Raw genomic sequence first — 21,233 nt, 5'->3', positions numbered from 1 at the left:
TTTTGGGAAATGTTCAAAATGTCACGCGTCGAGAATCAGAAACGTCTTAAACTAAAGATAATTTCTCTGATCAGACACACATGACTGAAACTCGATCCATTTACTTACCTTGTAGATGCTCAGTTCTTCAAAAAGGAAATTAAACATTAAAATCTCGGCTAGAGCAGTTGTTTTTTTCTTTTAGCATGAACATTTAAAAAGAGCAAACGTTAAATAAGACTCGGACTGAAAAAGATGTCATCGTTTCCATGTTTTATAGATGATCTGACCTAAATGTACAGAATAGAAATGGGACCGTTTGCTGAGATTACAATGGAGATGTTACCACCTTCTCTCTTACTTTTTTTTTTTTTTTTTCTTGGTTCTTGTTCACAGCAACAACTGGAATAGAAATACATCTGATCATACAGTCAAAAAGATAAACATATTTACACAATGTGCAAACCATTGATACCCCACTTGTGTAAGTTGATATTGCTGCCCCCCCCATCTCCATCACTTTAAACAGACAGTACAGGAAATAAAAAAGACAAATGTCTTGTTTACTGGGGGTAAGACGTGAAGACCCTGAAAAGAAAACATCCATTTGCACTTGTCTTGGCAGCACATCACAAAATAAAAATAAAAATAAAGTCAGACCAGCTCCCATCCGTCATTAATTGTTACATAATTAAATAAAAATCAAGTCCGTGAGTGGAGAGCTATATTCAAGGGAATTCAGGCGTTCCCGTCTTGCATAAGGCATAGCATCTGATGGGCGCTGCCTTCAGCGCGGCAGCCACCATCAAACCCCCGCTTTACGTCTGAGGTTAATCAAAGGATTAATTTACCGTTAAAGTAACACGTTAAGACCGCTAGCAGGAGTCAGTCACGCTACACACACGCAGGGTGAGATGAGAGGAAGAACTATAAAACCTGGAGACAGAAATAACACTCAACATACATCCTTGATAGCACGTGTGTGCGCGCGCACAGGCAAGGGATGCCCGTTTCGCTCTTTTCTTCTTTTTTTTTTTTTTTTCATTTTCAAACGCCTTCAGCCTCTCTTGAGAAATGAAGATGGTGAGGTTTGTTGGTAAGTTGTGAGCAGCAGCTGCAGAGACACAGTCACTCGGATGCATGTGGCGGCCTTGCGTCGCCGTCACTTGCTCTTCTCCTCAGAGTGCCTCAGCTGCTGCAGCCGCTTGGCGTAGCTCTGAGCCATGGAGTTGATGATGGAGATGACGAAGTAGCAGACCATGGCCAGCACCACCTTCTCAAACACCCACGACAGCCAGTTCTCATCCTGGAAACCACAAAAAGGAACACGGATATGGTATAAATGACGCTCATCCCTGTGAACCACTCAGATGGTGAATAGTCAAGGCCTGCTGGTGCTGAACTCCAGTGTAACTAATAATTTAAACACGTTTATAAAGGTTAGCCCAATGGAATATTCTGTTTGTTTCTTCAGCAACAATAAATCATGTTTAGTGCACTGTTTCTATTAAAGAAGATGTTGGAGAGAAGGGAAAAAAAAAGTCTTAAAATGTGTCTGAGGTCATTAAAAGGCTGGAGTTACTTCATTTGTCCAGCAGAGGGCGACACATTTAAGATCAGGAACTATTTAAATGGCCACATTTCTAAGTCTAAACCATTTGGTAAGCACATTTCTAAACTGAAATAGTCATCCTAACCTATCATTTGTCAGCTGCTTATTAAGCCATCTGTTAGATCTAAGGATCTTCTCATTACACAGATGGACAGACAGATGGAGGGTGGAAGAAAAAGAAAAAACAAAACAAGTAAAGGTTGTGAAACTAAAAAGCCATTGTTCTCACCGCTGGTCCACTCTTTCCAGCATGGTGCAGCTTGTTCTTCTGGGCTTCCAGGTACTGACTGAAGGGCTTCTGCAGTGAGGGTCCTATTTTAGGCACAGACCTGAAAGAGATAAAAATAAAATGGGGGAGAAAAAAGAAGAATAAGATTTACAACTCACCACTCAAGCAAGAGCCTTTAAGAAGCGTTGAGAGCTGGAAATAAAGTCCTGTCTGTCTCCAGTCACTGAACCACGGGGCCCACCGGCAGCATCCGGGGGCCCCATCCTACACACGGGCCCCGTGCTGCAGCGGCCACCACCTCTAATTGTTACTGTGAGCAGGAGTAGGCATGCAGAGAGGACTGAAGCACAAACTCCTCTGCCCTCCTTTTATATTCTTAAGCTCCTTATAGGAGTCTGTGTCAGCCCCTTCAATCAGGAAGTGAGTCGCCATGATGTCATCACCTTTCCCACCACTGCTGCTTTCGTGGTGGAACGTCAGCCAATCAGAATCCGCTAATTCCCCTATCAGGCAGGAGTGGAAACGCTCACCGGGGGGGGGACCAGTCATAACGAATACCACTTGAACGTTTCTCATGCCAGAGATCAGCTCTGCTGCCGTGGCTTTACGTTGTGGTAAAGCGAACGCCAGCCTGAATGGAACATCTACTTATAATTACAATGAAAAGAAAAAATGACCGACAGCCTCTGAGCACAATGCTCAGAATTCAGCCGGTCAGGGTGTAAGCATGTCGTCTAGACTAGACTAAACAAAAAGGAAGAGAGATAACAAGCAGCAAACTGAGAAAAAAAAAAAAAAAAAAAAAGGGTAATTCCTGCTGCTGAATAACACTAGATTTGACTGAGTCAGCGTTATCTCTCCAAGCCTCACACACACACACGAACATGAAACACATCCCGTGTCAGCAAGGAAGCTCCGTCTGTACAAATCATGGCGAGTCACCCAACGGCATCTTTGTGGGAAAGAACCTTAAAATTGACTGAATCAGGAAGACAAAAAAAAACAACAACTTTGGTCTAAATATGGTCAATGTTACTAGCCTGGTGATGCATGTTAGGCGACTAACCATATGAGAAACGAGTGGTCTCAAGATGTAGTCACAGGTTTTCAATGTTTAAACCACAAATTTCAATAAAATGTTTACTGGGCCAGACTAACAAAAAACAAATCTATCATTTCAAAGTGAAAAGAAAATGAGACCTGGTTATGCAAACATATTCATGCCTCTTTACTAAATGAACTCCAGTGGAGCCAATACCCATCTTCTGTCCACCAATTATTAAATACGGGTCTATAAAGTGAATACTGGCGGATAAAGATGTTGGGAAGCTGAAAGCAGTGTTAGGATATCCAAGCTTTATGCATCTCACATGGCTCGGTCCATTCTCCACACATGGAGTGTGGCACAGCAGCAAACCTACCAAGACAAGGCTGCTCATTTGAGCTGATGGCCCGAAAAAGGAGATCAATAATCCAATTAGCAGACAAGAGGCCCAAAGTAACGCTGAAGGAGCTGGAGAGAGCAACCGCTCAGGTGGACACTCCACAAAAATCAGACTTTTATTTTTTTAAGCCAGAGGAAGTCCTGTCTGCCACAAGGCGTGTAGAGGAAAGCTGTGGAAGAAGGTGGTCTTACACGCACATCCCCCCGCAACACACCAGTGAAACACGGCAGTAGCGCCATCATGCTGTGGGGACGCGTTTTGTCCCCAGCAGGTACAGGGAAGCTGGTCAGCACCGATTGGAGGATGGACGGAGCTCAGTGCAGGACAATCACTAGCAAGAACACCTGTGAGAGGGCAAATGTCACCGCCCAGCATCAGCAACACTAAGCATGTAGCCAGAGCCCCAATGGGCTGGTTTGTTCAGAAGCATTTCCATGTGTGAGAACGGCCTAGTCAAAGTCCAGAAGACTTGAAAGAAGTTTACAGCTGCTCTCCATCCAATCTGACTGAGTCTGAACTCCATCACAGAGGGAAAAAAAACAGAAATAGATGCGTAAAGCTGCTACACTGCAAAAAGGGAACTAAAAGTAGGTGAAATCATCTTGAAATAAGTGTATTTTTTATTGATTTGAGCTGGTAAATCAGATTATTTGCCAATGGAATAAGATTTTTGCACTTAAAATCAGAACAATTTATCTCTATCATCTTATTTCAAGTGCAGGATGTCTAATTATCTTATTTTAGGGGTCAAAATACTCATTCCATTGGTAAATAGTCTTATTTATCTGCTCAAATCAAGGAAAAATATACATATTTTAAGAAAATTTTACTTACTTTTAGTTCCCTTTTTGCAGTGTACAAACATCCTTTTTTCTTTTTTTTTTTTCTTTTACAAAATATTGTTCTATTACAGCTGAACTCAAAAGACATTTGACACTTTCTAGATTTTTATTTGAAACTCATGCATCAGCTTTCTTCCCCTTCATAATCAAGCAGCACCGTTTTATTTATTGAGGTGTGCAGTCGTAATCAGACTGAAGACAGGAAGGTTCAAGCAGCAGGGAAGAGAGCACTTTATCTCTGAAAACAGACTCTCTGATCCCAGTTTGATCATATTTAAACATTTCTGCTCAGCGACATTAATAACCGCTTATGGCTGCTGCAGATGCAGCGGGGGAAGCCTGAGAGGAGCTGAGCTAAGGGAGTTCCAGGCAGGCCCATCAGGCCTGAGCGTGTTGGGGCCGTCCTGTCAGTCAGAGCTGAACCCAGTGAGTCAGATCATTCGAAGGTGATCTCACCCCCGGCCACCGCTGCAGCAGAGATGGATTGCATGTGTGTTTGTGGGAGGAGGGGGGTAATACCTTTATGTTCACTCCTACGCAGTGAAAGCATTTCTTCATACAGGAGCCCCCCCTCCACCCTCCCCATCAGGGGAGAAAAATTCATGGGAAAACGTTGACGAACGTATCAACAACCACAATAACCAGACCTGTGACCCGTCTCCTTTACAGAGAAATGAACTGGGTCAGCCTTTCTCGCACACTTACCCCATAAGTGATACCATTTGCTCCACGATGTGCTTGCTGAAGGTGATGATGACAAAAAGTTTCTGTGGGGAAACGAGAGAGGACAATCAGCGGCTTTTGACTGATGATTTATAATAATAGTTTCACAAAGGAGACTCACAACTTGAACATGTCTTAAAACGGGAGCCTGAGCGTGTCGGGAGAAAAAGCTTTGACACGCGGCAATTAAAAAAACTGGAACCTGGAGCTTAAGCAGAATTCTGGGCTGGGAGGAGTTTTTCTGTGTGGTTTGCAGAAGACCAAAGCAGAGGGGTGGTGTGGGGGGTGGGGGTGGGGGGTAAAACCACATTATTTCCCTCCGGTTCTGAAAGTGATCAGCTTTGAACAGAGTGACGCATAGGCCCCCTGGACAAGATCAGACGGGGCGTTTCACGTGATGTCTGAGGAGTTCAAGGTGCCGAAGCGGCGGCGCTCCCCTGCAGCTTCTCAAGTCTGCTCCGTTTCCTTCTGCCTCCTCCTGTCCACTCAGCGCGGCCCGTAACCCCCCCCCCCTCCACCTCCACCTCCAGGTGACCTCCTGGAGCAGAACCTCCAGGAGATGGATTTGTTCTGAGCGTGGCGAGTCACTTTGACACAGACGGCCCCTCTAGTCTCGGCTTATATTAGTCACTGGTGTGAGTCTCAACCCCACCCCCATGTAATTAACAAAGATCTGATTTGATGAGTCGCTTTTTTTTTTTTTTTGTGTGTCATTGCAAACTGTTGTTAAAGAGTTCAAAGGTTTCTGCTTTTGGTCTTGGAGCCTCTTGAAAGGATCTGGAAACTCGCTCAAGCTAAAACTAGAGGAGGGGGGGGGGGGGGGGGGGGGGGGGGAACTCCAGAGGGGCAGAGCAACTATTGGTGAGAGTCAACCAGAAGTGCACAGTTAGGACTTTCATAGTAACCAACGCATAATCTCAGCACCAGGCCTGAGCTTTCCCACAATGCTTTGAGGTTCTGGAGACTCATCTCAGTACGTCAGTCAGCAGAGAATCCTTTCCTGCTAAAGAATAAATCGGATATTCTGCGTTACGCTGTGGTTAGAGAACCGCGACGCTATGCAGAAAGATGAATCATATCAGAATTAGATACGGTTACGTGGGCACGCCTGCATCGCTTCTTAAGAAAGAGGGAACAAAGCATGAGACGAGAACCTGAGGTGGAAACCGCCTCAGATGAACCCTGACCTGTATATGCATCTTGATGATGGCCTTCCCGATCAGAGTTGCACCAAAGAAGGTCCAGAAGGGAACCAGGAAGTGCCCGCAGGTTATTCCAGCCAAGTCAAACAGAGGATTGGGAATCTAAGAAACACAGAAACACATCAGCATATGCACTTTTTTAATGAGCTCAGAGAGTAAAAATCATAGAAACAAAGACGTTTTCACACAAAAGTATTCACAACATGCGACCAGCAGCGCTACACTGCAAAAAGGGAACTAGAATTAAGTGAAATTTTCTTGAAATCAGTGAATTTTTCCTTGATTAGAGCAGGTAAAGGAGACTATTTGCCAATGGAATAAGATTTTTGCACTTAAAATAGGAACAATTCATCTCCATCATCTTATTTCAAGTGCAGGATGTCTAATTATCTTATTTTAGGGGTAAAAATACTCATTACATTGGCAAATAGTCTTATTTAGCTCCTCAAATCAAAGAAAAATATACTCATTTCAAGACATTTTTACTTACTTTTAGTTCTCTTTTTGCAGTGTAATGTATTTTATGGGACACATTAACACAAAGCAGGGCAAAATGATCCAGTTTTTACCGCCTATAAAAGTCTGAAAAGTGCGGCACGTGTTTGTACTCTGGCACCCCGAAATAAAATCTAGTGCAAACAACCTCGGCCGTCAATCAGTCAACACAGTCCACCACTGTGTGTGGAGAACATCAGAGAACAAACGGCACCAAGAGGAGCATGGCCGACTCATTACGGGTTCAGGTTGCGACGTTTACGGCAGAGTTGGGTCATAAAGTGATATTTCACATTTTGAGCCCCTCAGAAAGAACTCGCACAAGCGCCAAACCACCGAGGCACGACCTGAAACCCGGCCTTTTGGCAAGAAGACAGCAATCGGTGAAAGAACGGCGGCAGAACTCTCATCTGCAGCTCTTCACGAAAATAAAAAGACGAAAATAAAACCAGCTGCTCTGCAGAGGGAAAGCAAATCCGACACAACACTGCAAAAACAGAACTAAAAGTAAGTAAAATTTTCTTAAAATCATTGTAATTTTCCTTGATTAGAGCAGGTAAATAAGACTATTTGCCAATGGAATAAGATTTTTGCACTTAAAATAGGAACAATTCATCTCCATCGTCTTATTTCAAGTACAGGATGTCTAATTATGTCATTTTAGAGATGAATTGTTCCTGTTTTAAGTGCAACAATCTCATTCTATTGGCAAATAGTCTTATCTACCTGCTCAAATCAAGGTAAAATACACTCACTTCAAGAAATTTTTTACTTATTTTTAGTTCCCTTTTTGCAGTGAAAGCACCGTCTGCACGGTGAAGCTGGGTGGTGGCAGCATCATGCTGTGGGGATGCTTCAGCTGGCCAGAGTTGAAGGGAAGAAGGACGGAGATGAATACAAGAGAACCTATTGGGGGGTTTAAAGTAGACCCTGTGGTGGGGGTCCACCTTCCACCAGGACAGTGACCCTAACCAGCCAGAGCTAGAAAGGAATGGTTTAGACCAAAGCCTTTAATGTGTTGGAATGGCAGAGACCCAAATTCAAATCAAAGTCGGGAGCACGGCATAAAACGGGATGCTTACAGATGTTCTTCATTCATTCAGTCTGGCTGAGCTTGAGCTATTTTCCAAACAAAAACAGACATACATTTTGGGGAGACACGCTCCAAAAGACTTGCAGCTGCTGGGAGAGGTGGTCGCAAAGAAAACTGAGTCATGTCGACGCCACGCCACAGTTTCCACATTTTTATGCGTTAAAAAAAAAAAAAAAAAAAAAAAAAGAAGAGAAACCCGTGCATCTTTTTCCCTGCCTTTTCTCAATTATGTGTTAAATTTGCTGGTCTGTCACATAAAATCCCAACAGAGAAACTGAAGTGGTTGTAGGGTTTTAAACACGTTCGCACGGTTAGGTGACCTAAAGGAGGAACAATCATGTCTACTTACAGAGGCACAGGCCAGGATCCCAAAGAATCCCACTTTCTGCACCATGTGCTGAACTCCCAGCTTTGCTCTGGTAACAACATCCTGGAAAACAAAGAAAGAGATCGCAGTCAGACACGATCAGAGAAACTAGTCTGCAGCTACCTTCAGGCAACAAACCCGTCTTATTCTAAAGCGTATTATTTTTGAACGTTTCATTCGTATGAATTTTAACATCTTGTACATCTAATTTGAGATCTTCACCCTTCTGTTCTGGTTCGGATAAATCGATGGCCTTTTCTTGGTGGCTGTCATTACGCTGCTTTACTGTAACAGTATAATGAGGAACAACAGCCCTGTGGTGAACTATCTGCTATTTTTGAGCACTGCAATTTTTGCTTCTCTCCTCTGCGTTCGGTAAATCTCGTGGCGTTTTTGCTCAAATCCATGGAGGTAGCAAAGAATCAGAGCTCTTCTGATTGCATCGGTGTTCCTGCAGGGCGGGCGTGGGGTTTAATGGTACAGATCACATGGAGGGGGATTAACAGGATGTTTAAAAAAAAACAAAAAACTGGTACAATTAAAAGTTCATTGGTTTAGTCTCAGTTTCATGAATGAAAAAACCTCCTGGCCTGATTTTTAAATCAGGTCAGTTCATACATTTGTTTCTCACAACCTTTGCCGCCATGATTTGGTGACATAAACTTCCCTTTGCTTGGTTCTAATTAAAGAATCCGGTTTCCAGATTCTCTGTTACGCTCATTCTGTAATTTTACTCAGAGTTAAGTTATCGTCTTTTCTGACATGTCGCTCTGAGGCGGAGACGGGCAGAAACGCAGGTGCAGGGATCCTCTTCACCAGTGGAGTGGGACTGAGTGATGGAGACAATGTCTCCGTTTCTGTGCTGCTGACTCAGCACCGGAGAGCCCGGCCATGTGAGCTCTGTTCCTGACAGCGCTGTCCGTCATTCAAATTAGAGGCCGGTGAGAGGCAAAGAGAGCGAAGCCCCGAGGGGATGATTAAAGAGGGAGCCGAGCTCAGGGGGGGGTGACTCACCCACCGACACAGGCATTTACTGGAAGAGCAGCGAGGGAGGGGCCGCGCTCAACTCGTGCGCTTTGTCCAGGACCAATCGCAGGCCCTTTTGTTCGCTTTTCAAAAGGAGGGCAAATTAAAACGGGAATCTGATCGTAGTGAGATGATGAGTAGCGAGGAGATCACCACGATGGGATGAAACCGCACAGATCAAAAGTTAAACACCAGTTTGGTTACAGGGCTTTTTTTAAAGTTTAGGCCGAGGATGGCACCAAGTAAAGGAAGGAGGAGTAAAACCCATCGGCTGCTTTAAGACCTCTGATTGTTTGGAAACGGCCGTCGGTAAGAAAATAGATGTTAAGCTGACACGTTTTTGATTAACGTTTCTTTAAGGCAACATTTAAATAAATAAAACAATTTAAAGCACCAATAACCTTCTAATAGAGGATTAAAGAAGTCGGTTCTTTACAGACGTATGCGTTTAGATTGCTGACCTGTGCACCTTCTGCTTGCTCGAGCATCTCCTCAAACTCCTCATAATCTTCATCGTCTGGATCGGTTCCTGACTGACGGGCCGCTCTGGCCATGAAATACGGCGGCAGCTCTCCGATGGCGGTCCCGGCGCCCTGAAACACACACAGCTGCCATCACGATGGGCTCCTGTCGTTGGTAATTGGCCGACATGTGCGGTAGCTGAAAGCGCGAGCTGGCAGGCATTCTGGTCGTCTCCTCCACTCACCCACATGCAGGCCTCCAGGCGGACCTTGGACATGATTGAGAAGATGGAGATGCTGGCCTCCACCCCTCCGTCTTCGGGACAGATGATCTGGTCTGGGTACGGAGGCTCGGGGAAGTCCGTGGAGCCGCATTCATAAGCTGCCAGGGTGACTGAAGCTATGTGAGGACCCTGAAAGAGACAGTTCGGTCACATGGAGACGATCAGAAATGAAAAAAAAAAAAAAAGACCTCTACAAGTCATGAAATACGAAGGGATTAAACATGGTTGTGCAATTTATATAGCAATTAAATCAGCAGAACGCGGTCCTGTAAATGTTTGGCTGCGTTCTGCTGTGCAACTCTCTTCTTCCTTTGTTCTCCGAGTAAAATAAACGCAGCGGATCTAAAAAAAAAAAAAGGATCTTAAAACGAGTAAATGTTCGCAAAGTTAGTCTATTTGTCCTTGATTTGAGCAGGTAAATAAGATTATCTGCCAACGGAATGAGTATCTTTACCCCTAAAATAAGATAATTAGACATCCTGCACTTGAAATAAGATTATGGAGATGGATTGTTCCTATTTTAAGTGGAAAAATCTTAGTCCATTGGCAAATAGTCTGATTTACCTGCTCAAATCAAGGACAAATACACTCATTTCATGAAAATTTTACTTATTTTTAGTTCTGTTTTTGCAGTGTAAACAAAATGACCGATCAGGTTAAAACAATCCTGATCTTAACACGGGCCTAAATAATTCAGATGTGTTTCCCTACGGTTAAATGCAATAACCCTAACCCTTTACAAATATCATTCATATCTTATTTCAATAATATAAATTCACCAAATGGAGAGAGCAACGTAAGTCGCAGCAGTTTAAACAGTCCCAGCTTATGTAAGCCTGATGAGTCCCTAATGGAGGACGTGAAATCAGGATCTACTTTCAGTCTCCATCTAGCAGTATGATCACTCAGGTAATGATTTCAGCAGCGATGCTGAGCTTCACTGGACCAAAGGGCCTCCGGTTTGCAGCTGGCCAACAATAAACGTTATTAGGCTTGATGCGTTTTTTGAGCTGGTAAACCAACAACATCCACCCTGCCACAGGAAGACAGACTGAAGCAGAGTCACACGGCGCTCCTCTCACAGGTAGACCTTTGACCTCCAAAGATTTCTGACGACACGCGCCCACCTGGCCGGCCCACCTGCAGCTGCAGCACAGGTAAGCCTTTATGCTGACGGACGGATCGCCGTGAGTCAGTGACAGCTTCAAACTGAGGAGAGCCTCACTGAACCGCCGTTTTTACAAGACACAACAAGCCAGTGTTTGACACACAAGAAAAAAAAAAAAACACTAAAATCAGCCACCTGACAAGACCAAAAAAAGAAAAAAACATCTGGATTGAAAGAAATCGCTTCAAATCCAAAAGAGAGATTACATCAAAACGTAAATATCAGTTCCAAGAAAGCTAAACGTAGGACTTCTTAACGCCGTCATTTTAACTCAAGACCTACTATTATTTACACTGAACTTGTCTTAATGCTTCCCTCCTATAATTTAAACTAATGAAAAACGTAATTAATTATGGCTCCCCCCCTTGTGTGGTTGGCCCTGGCATGCATGTCTGTTGCTTCAACACTTTTTTTCCACGCCTCAAAGCTTCAGACCACAGCATGCTGCTGGCTTCAGCTCTGTTAGCAGATTGTTAGATTTTAGAAACCAAACCTGATGAAACACGCCCTCTGCTGACAAAGGAGCTGCTTAAGGTAACAGGAACCTTTTGATTTCACTTCCTCAAACAAGCTATAATGAGGAGCAGAAGTCTTTCTGCGGCTTTTCGGGGAAGACTTGAGATAAAGCCTTTCCACCAGAGCCGTCTGCTGCCCGGCATCAAAGGCCTGGGTAGTCTCATCACAATACCTGAGCTCCTCAGCTATAAGCATGAATCCCACCAAGAAGAAATAAACAAGTGCAAAAATTTGAGCCTAAGGTCAAATTAAACCTAAGGTTTAATGTGGCTTACCAGAAGGTATAAAAGGGACTAAAATGGAGAGGATTAAATGCAATACTTTTTACCGATCCAGTAGAAACTCCAATAAAAGCTCCCAGTTTGCTTTAAAGGAACTTTTTTTATAGCCCTGGAAAATGAAAACCGACCTTTTGAAGAGGTTAGTTGAAACAAATGACAACACTGTTCCATTACAATTTATGTCCTGCCATTTTTTATTAGAATAAAATAAAATAAACTACATTAAGCATGTTTGAGCTGCTAAAACACAGATTTGAGCTGCGGACATTAAATGGACCTGTAGCGTTACTCATTCCTCTGCATTCTCTGAGTAGCGCTCTTCTTCTGCACGCCTTTTATGGGAAATGTCCTGCTACACATATTACCGTAGTAATAATAATATTTCTCTTTACAATCACACAGAGGGGAAATGTGTCTGTGTTTAACCCATGCCACAGGGAGCAGTCTGTGGTCAGGGGTCTTGCTCACGGACCCAGAGCAAGCTTCACTGCCCACTTTGGGTAACGTCTGGCTCTCTGACCGCTTAGATCACCACTTCCACAAATGTAAAGTAATACAAAATTAGATATTTCAGCATTTTACAAAATATATAAAATTAGTAATACAAAATTAGAATGCCGCATTGGACCCCCCCATTTGTATTTTTCTATTTTAAGATGTAACTGCATTTGTTTCAGAAAATACTTTTTTTTTTTAATCAAACAAACTAAATGGCTGACAGTCACGCTTTAGTTAATTTAATCATTGTACTCTTTAAAAGGTTTGGTTTTAAAGCCAAAAATAGATTCTCACTTAGTATTACTTTCTTTAAAACATTTATTCAGCATTTTTTAACTTTAGAAAGTTATATGGTCAAAGCCGATAATGAAGCTAGAAAACATAAAAATAGATGGGAAGTTTTCAAATGTTTATTCTGAAAATGTAACTTTGTGGATTAATAAACTAATTCAATGTGGGTGAATGAATGTGAATGAGTGGGAGTGGGGGGGGAGGTTTTTGGGTTGGTACATTAACTGTGTAAATGTATCCTGTGCTGTGTTTTATGTTGGTTTATTTAAAAAAAAAAAAAGAAGAAGAAATAAAAGCTAAATGGCTGAAGTAGAAAGGTACTGGCCTTTGGTTTGTCACGTCCTGGATGACTATCTATGTCGTTTGAATCCACCAGCAGATTCAAACGACAAAACTCTGAGGAAAATGAAGCACTACAACCAGACAAACAACTCTCATCTGTAATTTGCACTGCAAAAACAGAACTAAAAATAAGTAAAATTTTCTTGAAATTAATGTATTTGTCCTTGATTTGAGCAGGTAGATATGATTATCTGCCAATAGAAGGAGTAATTTTACCCATAAAATAAGATAATTAGATATACTGCACTTGAAATAAGTTGATGGAGATGAATCGTTTCTATTTTAAGTGCAAAAATCTTATTCCATTGGCAGATTATCTTATTTACCTGCTCAAATAAAGTACAAATACACTCATTTCAAGAACATTTTAACTTATTTTTAGTTCTGTTTTTGCAGTGTGAAAATTATTTCTATGCATAATTGATTTTTTTATAAATATAATCTAAGAAATATACCCTTTAAACTCATGTGGAAGAAACCAGAGGCTACAGTTTAGGCAGAAATAAGATTTACATTGTATTTTCTCTCTGTTTAAATTGCTGTAACATAAGAAATGAAGCAAGACAAAATGTTCCGTTTTGGACCAAAGCTGAGAGTGGAGGATCGGCGTTTTGAAACATCATGATGAATCACTGTGGTGACTGACTCCCATGAGCAGCACCATGATCTAATCCTCTCTGTGGGGCGCTTAAATCACCCTCCAGGGTGGAGGTAAGGCAGCAGAAACTCTGTGTGTGTGTGTGTGTGTGTGTGTGTGTGTGTGTGTGTGTGTGTGTGTGTGTGTGTGTGTGTGTGTGTGGCTAATCTTTACAATTGCCACATGTAATATGAATAACTATGGGATGGTGTTAAGTGAGGATGAACTAAATTTAGTGCATGGAAAAACAGGAACTGGCTCCTCGTCTCGTGAGACGCAGCTTCGTATCATGTGACGACGTTTCAGCTTTTCAGTCAAGGATGAAAATAGTCGCAGTAGATTGGAGACGCTAGAACCAGAGTCTGAGCGCAACAGGTCAGAGATCAGAGGACCTTTCAAATAATCAACCCGTTACCAACAATCAGCCCTACGCCATGTAGCTAAGGAGATTAACCCTTTAAAATCTGTTTTCTACCAAACATAAAAGTAGTATTAGAAAGCTGAAGCTCTAACAAAGAACTTGAAATGCCAAAGAATAAAACAAAACAAAAAAACAGACTTTCATGTACAAAGACAAGAAAGGAGCAGAGAGAATAACCGAGATGAAGACAGTTTTCTTTTTCGTGTTGAAGCGAGTTCCCGGCTTCTCTGACACGCAGTTAAACGCGTTATTTCCAGGTCATTTTCACAGAATGCTCATGTTCATAATATGAATGGAGAGAAAACCTCCAAGCAGCGGTGGGTTAGGGTTAGACATGGAGCTTTTACCAAGGACTGAGGTCACACTCCCTCTGCGTCATGTTGCAACGTTAGAAACAAATAGACACAAACAAGAAAGACCATGCGTACCAGTATGATAAGAACAAGTAAGACAAAGCAGAGAGAAACTAATAAAAAAACTAAAAATATGGACACTGACCCCAGGAACGACTTGGGTCTAGAAAGTCGCTGTAAACAGAAAGGTCACCCGTGTATGTTTTCCTATCATTTTGTTGCAACGGAAATCGCTGACTCAGCAGGCCCGCATGAACAAGTCCTCCAGAATGAAAGTCCACGATCACTTAAAAGTGAACAAACTCTGCTCACTTTCTTCCACTCTTTCTTAAAGCCAAAATCATGAAAGACAAATGACACACGAGAGTGACTCGGTTGATGTAGTCACTCTCTGACAAGCGTCAGCAGGGAAACTGAAGGCCACACCTGGTTAGCCTTGGGATACGTGGCTGTTGTGACTCAGAGTGTTTAACAGGACAACGGGTCTGTCTCAGTTCAGGGGCCACATCCTTCAAAGGACGTGTTAGCTGGCCCATTACGTCACAGCGCAGCAGCGACGGCTGTCCCAATTCACAGATCATTCTAAGACTCCTTCAAATGTGTCGCTTTCCCCGATTTGAAGGGTCGGTCCTTTGCTAATCCTATCCCATGATTCATTATGGCTCAAACAGAACTTTTTAACTAGAAACAGCAACGGTGGAGGGGGGTAAAAAGCTGTGAATTAAGTTGGATTTATTACACTTTCTGTGAAATAAAAGTAACTTTTAAACCATTTTTAGGCAGGAAGATAGCCGAGGTTCACCACGCCCAGAGAGAACACCTCTCTCCAGGCCGATCGCCCCCTCTGGGCTCGGTTTCCCCAGAGAAAACGCCTTTTTTTTCCCCCGGCACGTTGCTTTCAGACCCCTGCTGGCTTTACGCTATGAGAAATAATTCAGCTATCTAATGTCAGTGATTGGCTAGTTCAATATTATTATTGTCTAGAAATAAAATGATTCAAGCTTTGCTCAGAAGGGTTAGTGTTTAAGATGGAAAATGTTTAAAAAAAATAAATAAAAAAAAAAATCACACAAATGGTATTTGTCATCAATGGATTTTGTTTAGTGGTATAATTCAACTTATAGTTAAATATTTGGCTGATTAATGAATTAGTATATAATAAAAGATGATAAAGCAACATTTTTAACTAAAATATTGTGGGCCATAATGAATATGCATAGAGGAAAATACAGTTATTTGTAGTGGAGACAAGGGGATCAATCTTCAGGTTCAGTTTGTTTAGCTTCACAGCTGCTGAAGGGCGGGGACAGCTGGTGGAGGCCAGACCGTCCCAATTCACAAGCCGATCTCTTCATTCTTCTCTTTTTGGCGGTCCACAAAGGACCCGGCCCACATAGACCGGGGGACAGACCTTTGACTTCTATCTAGGACTGCGATGATGGCGCCATCATCTGGCGACAACAGGGATCGACTCGTAAGAGCAGCAAAGCAGAGCCAAGCAGATTACACCTTCTCCATTTATGATGTAGGCTGTCAGTTTTGCAAACACTGAAATAAATATTATTTTAGAAAAAGGACTCTAGTCCAACCTCTAAGTGGAATTAGTTGAAACTGTCGTATAGGAATTTAAATGGAATTCATCCAGAAGACGATTAGCTGCTGAAGTACTCTCCGGCTGCTGTAAATGTTCTCCATCTTTGTTAACCTATAGGATGACATTACGGAGCGTGCTACGATGCCGCGGGCGTAGTGAGCACCACCCATAAACGGCCGTAGTCCTCGACGAGGCTGACCGAGGTTTGATTCTGGCCTCAGGTCCTGTGCTGCATGTCTTCCCCACTCTCAAAACCAGTCTTGTATAGTAACGAAGTAAAAATACTTCACTACTGTACTTAAGTATATTTTGGAGTACTTTATACTTTCCTTGAGTATAACATTTTTTGATACATTTTACTTTTACCTCACTACATTTCCAAACTTAATTGCATACTTTTACTCCAATACATTTTTAATGTTTGGTTTAGTTTCTCATTACAAAAAGAGAGAGAGTGAGAGAGAGAAATGCAAATGTTTTGACCCCACCTACTGATAACGTTGCAGGTGTATCTATTAGCAGGTTTACCACTTCCTGTAGGTTAACTAAGCCTGGTTTATCACTTAACCATGTTCTTAGTCTACATCCCCTTGCCTGCACTTGGTTGTGTACAATTTTAAAGTGCATAGCACTGACCTTACTTGAAGAAGGAAAACTGAAAGCTTACAAAAAGTTAGTATTTTCTGTCTAAACTTGGTCTAAATTTCTCCTGCACTTGGTTGTTTATATTATTTTAAGTCAATTTGACCTTCAAAGTTAACCAAAATCTGAAATTTTTTTTTGCCTTATTTTACATTTTACTTATACTTTTTATTACATTACTTGATTTCATCTATTTTTACAGTAATTTTCATACTTAAGTACAAGACATTTCAGATACTTTACTTTAACTCAAGGTACATTTTAGTCAGTGACTTGGACTTTTACCAAAGTCATATTTTGGAGAGGTACCTATACTTTTACTTGACTCTGAGATTTCAGTACTTTATACAACACTGCTCAAAACCCCCTTTCCTGTCAGCCAACTTGTAAAAAACGAGCCACTAGTGCCAAAAACAACAACAAAAAAAACAGAAGAAGGATGTCATTACGACGCTTTTTGTTCAAACTCAAATTTGCACATAAAAACTGAGAAATATGGCATTGTACGAGTCAAGCAGATTGAAGTGTTTCCATGAGAAAGACACAGCTGGGAGACAGGAACTTTGTCAAAGATCTTCTACTTCTCATCCCCCCTCCCCATATCACCACAGTATAACGACTGATACAGACTTTAGAGCGTAAAACGTTATCAGCAAAGACCAATCTACTTCAGTTATCTTTTTTTGCATGTATTCAAACTGGAATCAAGTGGCCTGTCTTTCTGCGGAGCAGAGGTCGGTTAGAAAGTTTTGCTTATCCAAACCCCTGCGGCTCACGCTCTCTTACCAGGTAGAGGAGGAAGGTGTGCAGGCCGGTCCCCAGCCCCACTGAGGACAGGATTCCCAGGCCTACCCAGTAGGCGCACCACAGGAACTTCTTCTCCAAGTATTGAACATACTGTCAGGAAATGTGTGTATAAAAGAAAAAAAACAAACATTTTAGACCAACATAGAAAACAGAAAAATGTCAGTTTAATGTAAGACTTTGAAGTAACATCTTAAAAGATTCAGTATACTTTTATTTATATACATTTATTTACTGAATGATACTTCAGTAACTTACTTCAACGTTTGCTTTGCATAAAAGAATAAAAAAAAAGGAAAAACAAAAGGATTCCATATGTGACAATGGATACAAAGTTAAGGCTCTTGTATGAAAAAACACGACAAAACAAGATACCATCCATCCCTGATAGAGAAAGTTTCAGCGGATACCGGCAGTAATGAGAAAAACTAAACAGTCGCTGCTTCGGCAGGATTTAAGGATCAAATTAATTTAATCAACTCATCAACCTGTTTAGAAGCAGTCAGCTGCTCAGGGGAAAACGTTTGTGTTACCCCAGGAAAGGTCAGGAAGTGCAAAAGTCCAAGAGTGGTAATTCAAACTTAACGTGCGTAACTTTCATCCTAACAGTCCAACTCAAAAGAGACTGACCATGTTTGGCTTTTCTGAGACATTCTCCTGAGAAAACCTTTTCTCTAAGTTAGCACAACTTCGGTTCGCAAGGTTTGATCCGGATTACCCACCAGACCACTGCAGCAACGTCTAACGGGAAGGTGAGGCAGAAGCAGAAATGTGTGACCGTAACCCTAGCAGTATCTGCGATAAAACCAAAAAATACACCAAACACCAACTGACACGCATGGGGCGAACAGATGAGGATTTGCCGCTACAGGAGCTTTCTAGTCACTCGCCTCTCGCACTAAACACCTAAAGCCAAGATTTAGACGTCTGGTCACCAGAAGTGGGAACTTTCTGAAAAGAACTGGGGAGTCTTTTAACTAACACACACACACACACACAGGACAATGTTAAAGTTCCCTGAGAGAGAAAACCTCTCTGGACTTCAGAAAGTTGGAGTTTCTTCAGCGGTGGTGATGCTTGGAAATAAAAACAATAAGGCGTTCCACGCCATTGCCAAATTTAACCCTTTAGAACCGGGAGACGTGCGACACTCTGAGCACGCACATGCGGTGATGTGTGCAGATTGGTTTGTGATTTCGGAGCAGCAAGCAGAGGTACTTTGCAGGAAACTTGCAGCTTAACGAGAGAACTGTTTCATGAACGGCGGTGTGGCAATAGACTCCTCTGGTTACCAAAGTATTCTAATGTTGCAGTGGCGCTGTCAAAGTAAGGACTTCCTGTAATGGACAAAAATAGCTGCAAACCTCAGCAGATAAAAAAATTCTCAACAAAGATAGGAGGCCGATAAAGAAACAGAAGAAAAACTTCAAGTTATTCCGGATAAAAGCTGGTTTTGCAAGTGTCTGAATCATGTAGTACACTATGTGCAAAACAGAGCCAAGAACAACCCTTACTGACAGCGTGTAATTACAGGACTGCAGACCTTGGTTTAAAATGCTTCGTCAAGGGCTTGATTTCTCCTCATTTCGACTTGTTACTTTTCAGCCAGAGATTGTGAAACGAGCTTCTGTGCTTTAACTGAACCTTGTCAGGCGACCGGCGCTGTAAACAAAACTTCCAGCCAGCTGAGAGTGTGATCAAGGGTTACTTGACAACAGTGCGCACTGCATAATCTATCAGTGCAACGTTTCTGGAAGCAAAGTTTAAAAAGATAAAGACGGCATTATCGTTAACCGGTCCGCAGTTCGCGACGAGGCAGCGGCGTTCCTTATTTATGTGGCTGACAACACAGAGTGAAGCCTCACCGTTTGGTGCGATCCATCGGTGGAGTACGTGATGGAGAACAGAAAGCACAACGACAAAAATATGAACACTGTGCCTCGCCGGTGCCAAAGCCTGGGGGTGAAAAAAAACAAAACAATAGGATCAGTTAAAACCGTCCAACCATGACAACTGATTAAATCTTAAATAATCTTATGAGACATTACATTGTTTTTCATAATTAAAATCAGTATGAAGCTAGATTAAAAGCTTCGCTCTTACAAAAATGCACTCTGTAAGGTGACATATGGTTATATACTACAGGTTCTCAGCAGCTATGAGGGATTAGCCAACACAGGAAAACTGTAGCTGTTTGAAAAGCAAACAGGGCAAAGGGTCACAGCTATAAATGTATACCTGCACGACCCCAACAGAGCAGAGCAAAAAACCGGTTCGAAGGCTTACTCAAAAGTCAACTCCTTTAGCTTTACGAGGGTCTCCAGGAGGAAATAACGCAGAGTGACCACCGGCCTCCTCCACAGCACCAGAGACAGACGTTCCTCTTTGTCCCGCTGCCGCCTCTCTCTCGACGACAGGTCTGAAGGACAAACAGAGCAGGGATCACCTGGCGTTCCCGCACAACCACCGGGCTCATTAACCATCACATCCTGAGGAATGGACAACGCCAGACACATGACAACGCTGGCCGCCGCGGCTCTGCCCCGCTTCCTGACATGCGGCGAAAGCAACCAGGAAGTGACCCCAGCCTGAGAAAGTCAGCCACGGTGCCATGCGGTTTTTGCGGTTATCAGTCAGCGGGACCTTCTGGGTGGACTTTTAACTCCCGCCACCAACCTGGGGACGTGCCGTTCTGTTTATCTCTGGGTCCTGCTCGTTTCTGGGGCTGCTCGCAGCTTGCTCCGTTGGCTGCCATCTCAATCCGTCGCCGTTTCCAAGCTGCTCGGGCAGTCTGTGTGGGAGAAAAGGGGAACAAAAATGTTAGTTTCGCGTTCAGTCGCTTCCTAGTGCCTAAGGAGGCGAGGAAAGGACAGACTGGAGGAGCACTAAGCGGGAGAGTTAAGATCCCAATTAGCGGCTGTGGGGCAATAACCTGTCAAAGTGTCAAACACACCGGCTAGCTGCCGTTTCTGGTCGAGGCGAAGACGATAAGGGAGGCAACACACAAATAAAGGCAAAGGCGGAGGGGAATATTACCGACTGACGTCCGAAAACAAAGAATGAAGCCGAGTGGAAGAAATGTCTGTTTGTAGGTCAGCCTGTAACAGGACACGAAGTGAAATGCGCTCACAACACAACCCTCCACATGCTAACCGGCTAGCCAAGCGGGACACCGGAAGCCCTTACGTTTAGAAACCAGCTCGAAAACAAAAAAATACCGTTCGCCTCGTTTGCGGAGAAATGTGTCACCTTAAATGGTACCACGATACAGAGGAAAGAAAGGCTAAAAAGAAATAAAATGTATTTTTTTCCTTCAATAAAAAGGCACCAACCTACCTCGTTCCTGACTTCTTCACCCGGAAACACAAAACCTGAGCGTGTCAAAGTAAAAAAAAAAAAAAAAAAAAGACATACCAGCGCCGCCAAAGTCAACTGATATTCGGCAATATTTCATATTAAATAAAAGGGTGGTATTTTACCGGTATAGCATTTTTTTTTACATTTAAAAACTTTTATTATAAAATGAATGGAAATACGCATTTCCGTCATGGTGTGGCCGTCCAATAACGAGCTGCCAGATTTACAAAGCTGGATACGGTCACCAAGGCAACGCAAAGCTTGGCGTACCACAGGCTGGTCCCACCTGCGTCATTTTGGGTTTCCTAACCTTAAAAGCATCAATATCAACCTCATGAGGTCAATTAAATATTTTTCACTTGATATATGCACTTCATGCCTAATAAAGATTTTTTTGTTTCGTATGTATTGAAAAAAAAATACAGATTTTAAATGTGAAGGTTTTTACTTTTTTGCTTTTTCTAATATTATAATCACAAACGTCAATGTATTTTATTAGGTTTTTTTTTATAAGATAGACCAACACTAACAGTAGTCCTAGTAATAGTAGTAGTGGTCTCTCCTTTACGCT

The 21,233-nt window shown here is 42.5% G+C and overlaps 1 protein-coding gene across 4 annotated transcripts; it reads right to left on the bottom strand.

Moving 5' to 3' along the window:
• Positions 1-232: 232 nt before the first annotated feature.
• Positions 233-20,714, bottom strand: vmp1 (vacuole membrane protein 1). 4 transcript variants are annotated; one of them, XM_012874821.3, is made up of 12 exons: positions 20,342-20,499; positions 19,982-20,096; positions 19,592-19,724; positions 19,171-19,261; positions 17,288-17,398; positions 9,720-9,887; positions 9,475-9,606; positions 7,970-8,050; positions 6,018-6,134; positions 4,813-4,874; positions 1,821-1,920; positions 233-1,285 (listed from the first exon to the last, which is right to left on the bottom strand). In XM_012874821.3, exons 2-12 carry the CDS (start codon positions 20,058-20,060, stop codon positions 1,142-1,144), a joined length of 1,218 nt encoding a protein of 405 aa, XP_012730275.2. In that variant the 5' UTR covers positions 20,061-20,096; positions 20,342-20,499; the 3' UTR covers positions 233-1,141. The 4 variants fall into 4 exon arrangements, with proteins under 4 accessions (XP_012730275.2, XP_012730274.2, XP_021178380.2 ...); XM_012874820.3 differs by lacking the exon at positions 20,342-20,499 and adding an exon at positions 20,642-20,714 and having other exon boundaries at positions 1,142-1,285; XM_021322705.2 differs by lacking the exon at positions 20,342-20,499 and adding an exon at positions 20,524-20,614 and having other exon boundaries at positions 1,142-1,285.
• Between the last annotated feature and the right edge of the window lie 519 nt (positions 20,715-21,233).

Source organism: Fundulus heteroclitus, chromosome 18 (assembly GCF_011125445.2).
Source record: "Fundulus heteroclitus isolate FHET01 chromosome 18, MU-UCD_Fhet_4.1, whole genome shotgun sequence".
In the NCBI taxonomy this organism is placed as follows: domain Eukaryota; kingdom Metazoa; phylum Chordata; class Actinopteri; order Cyprinodontiformes; family Fundulidae; genus Fundulus; species Fundulus heteroclitus.
The sequence above is the reverse complement of the archived record's forward strand: the minus strand, read 5'-3'. Positions and strand labels throughout refer to the sequence as shown.

Coding starts and splice junctions, on each gene's coding strand:
- vmp1 (XM_012874820.3), bottom strand. CDS start 20,060: ATGGCAGCCAACGGAGCAAGCTGCGAGCAGCCCCAGAAACGAGCAGGA. Junction 17,399..19,170: donor CCGATGGATCGCACCAAACG/GTGAGGCTTCAC, acceptor ATTTCCTGACAG/TATGTTCAATACTTGGAGAA. Junction 4,875..6,017: donor TCATCAAGATGCATATACAG/GTCAGGGTTCAT, acceptor GTTTCCCCACAG/AAACTTTTTGTCATCATCAC.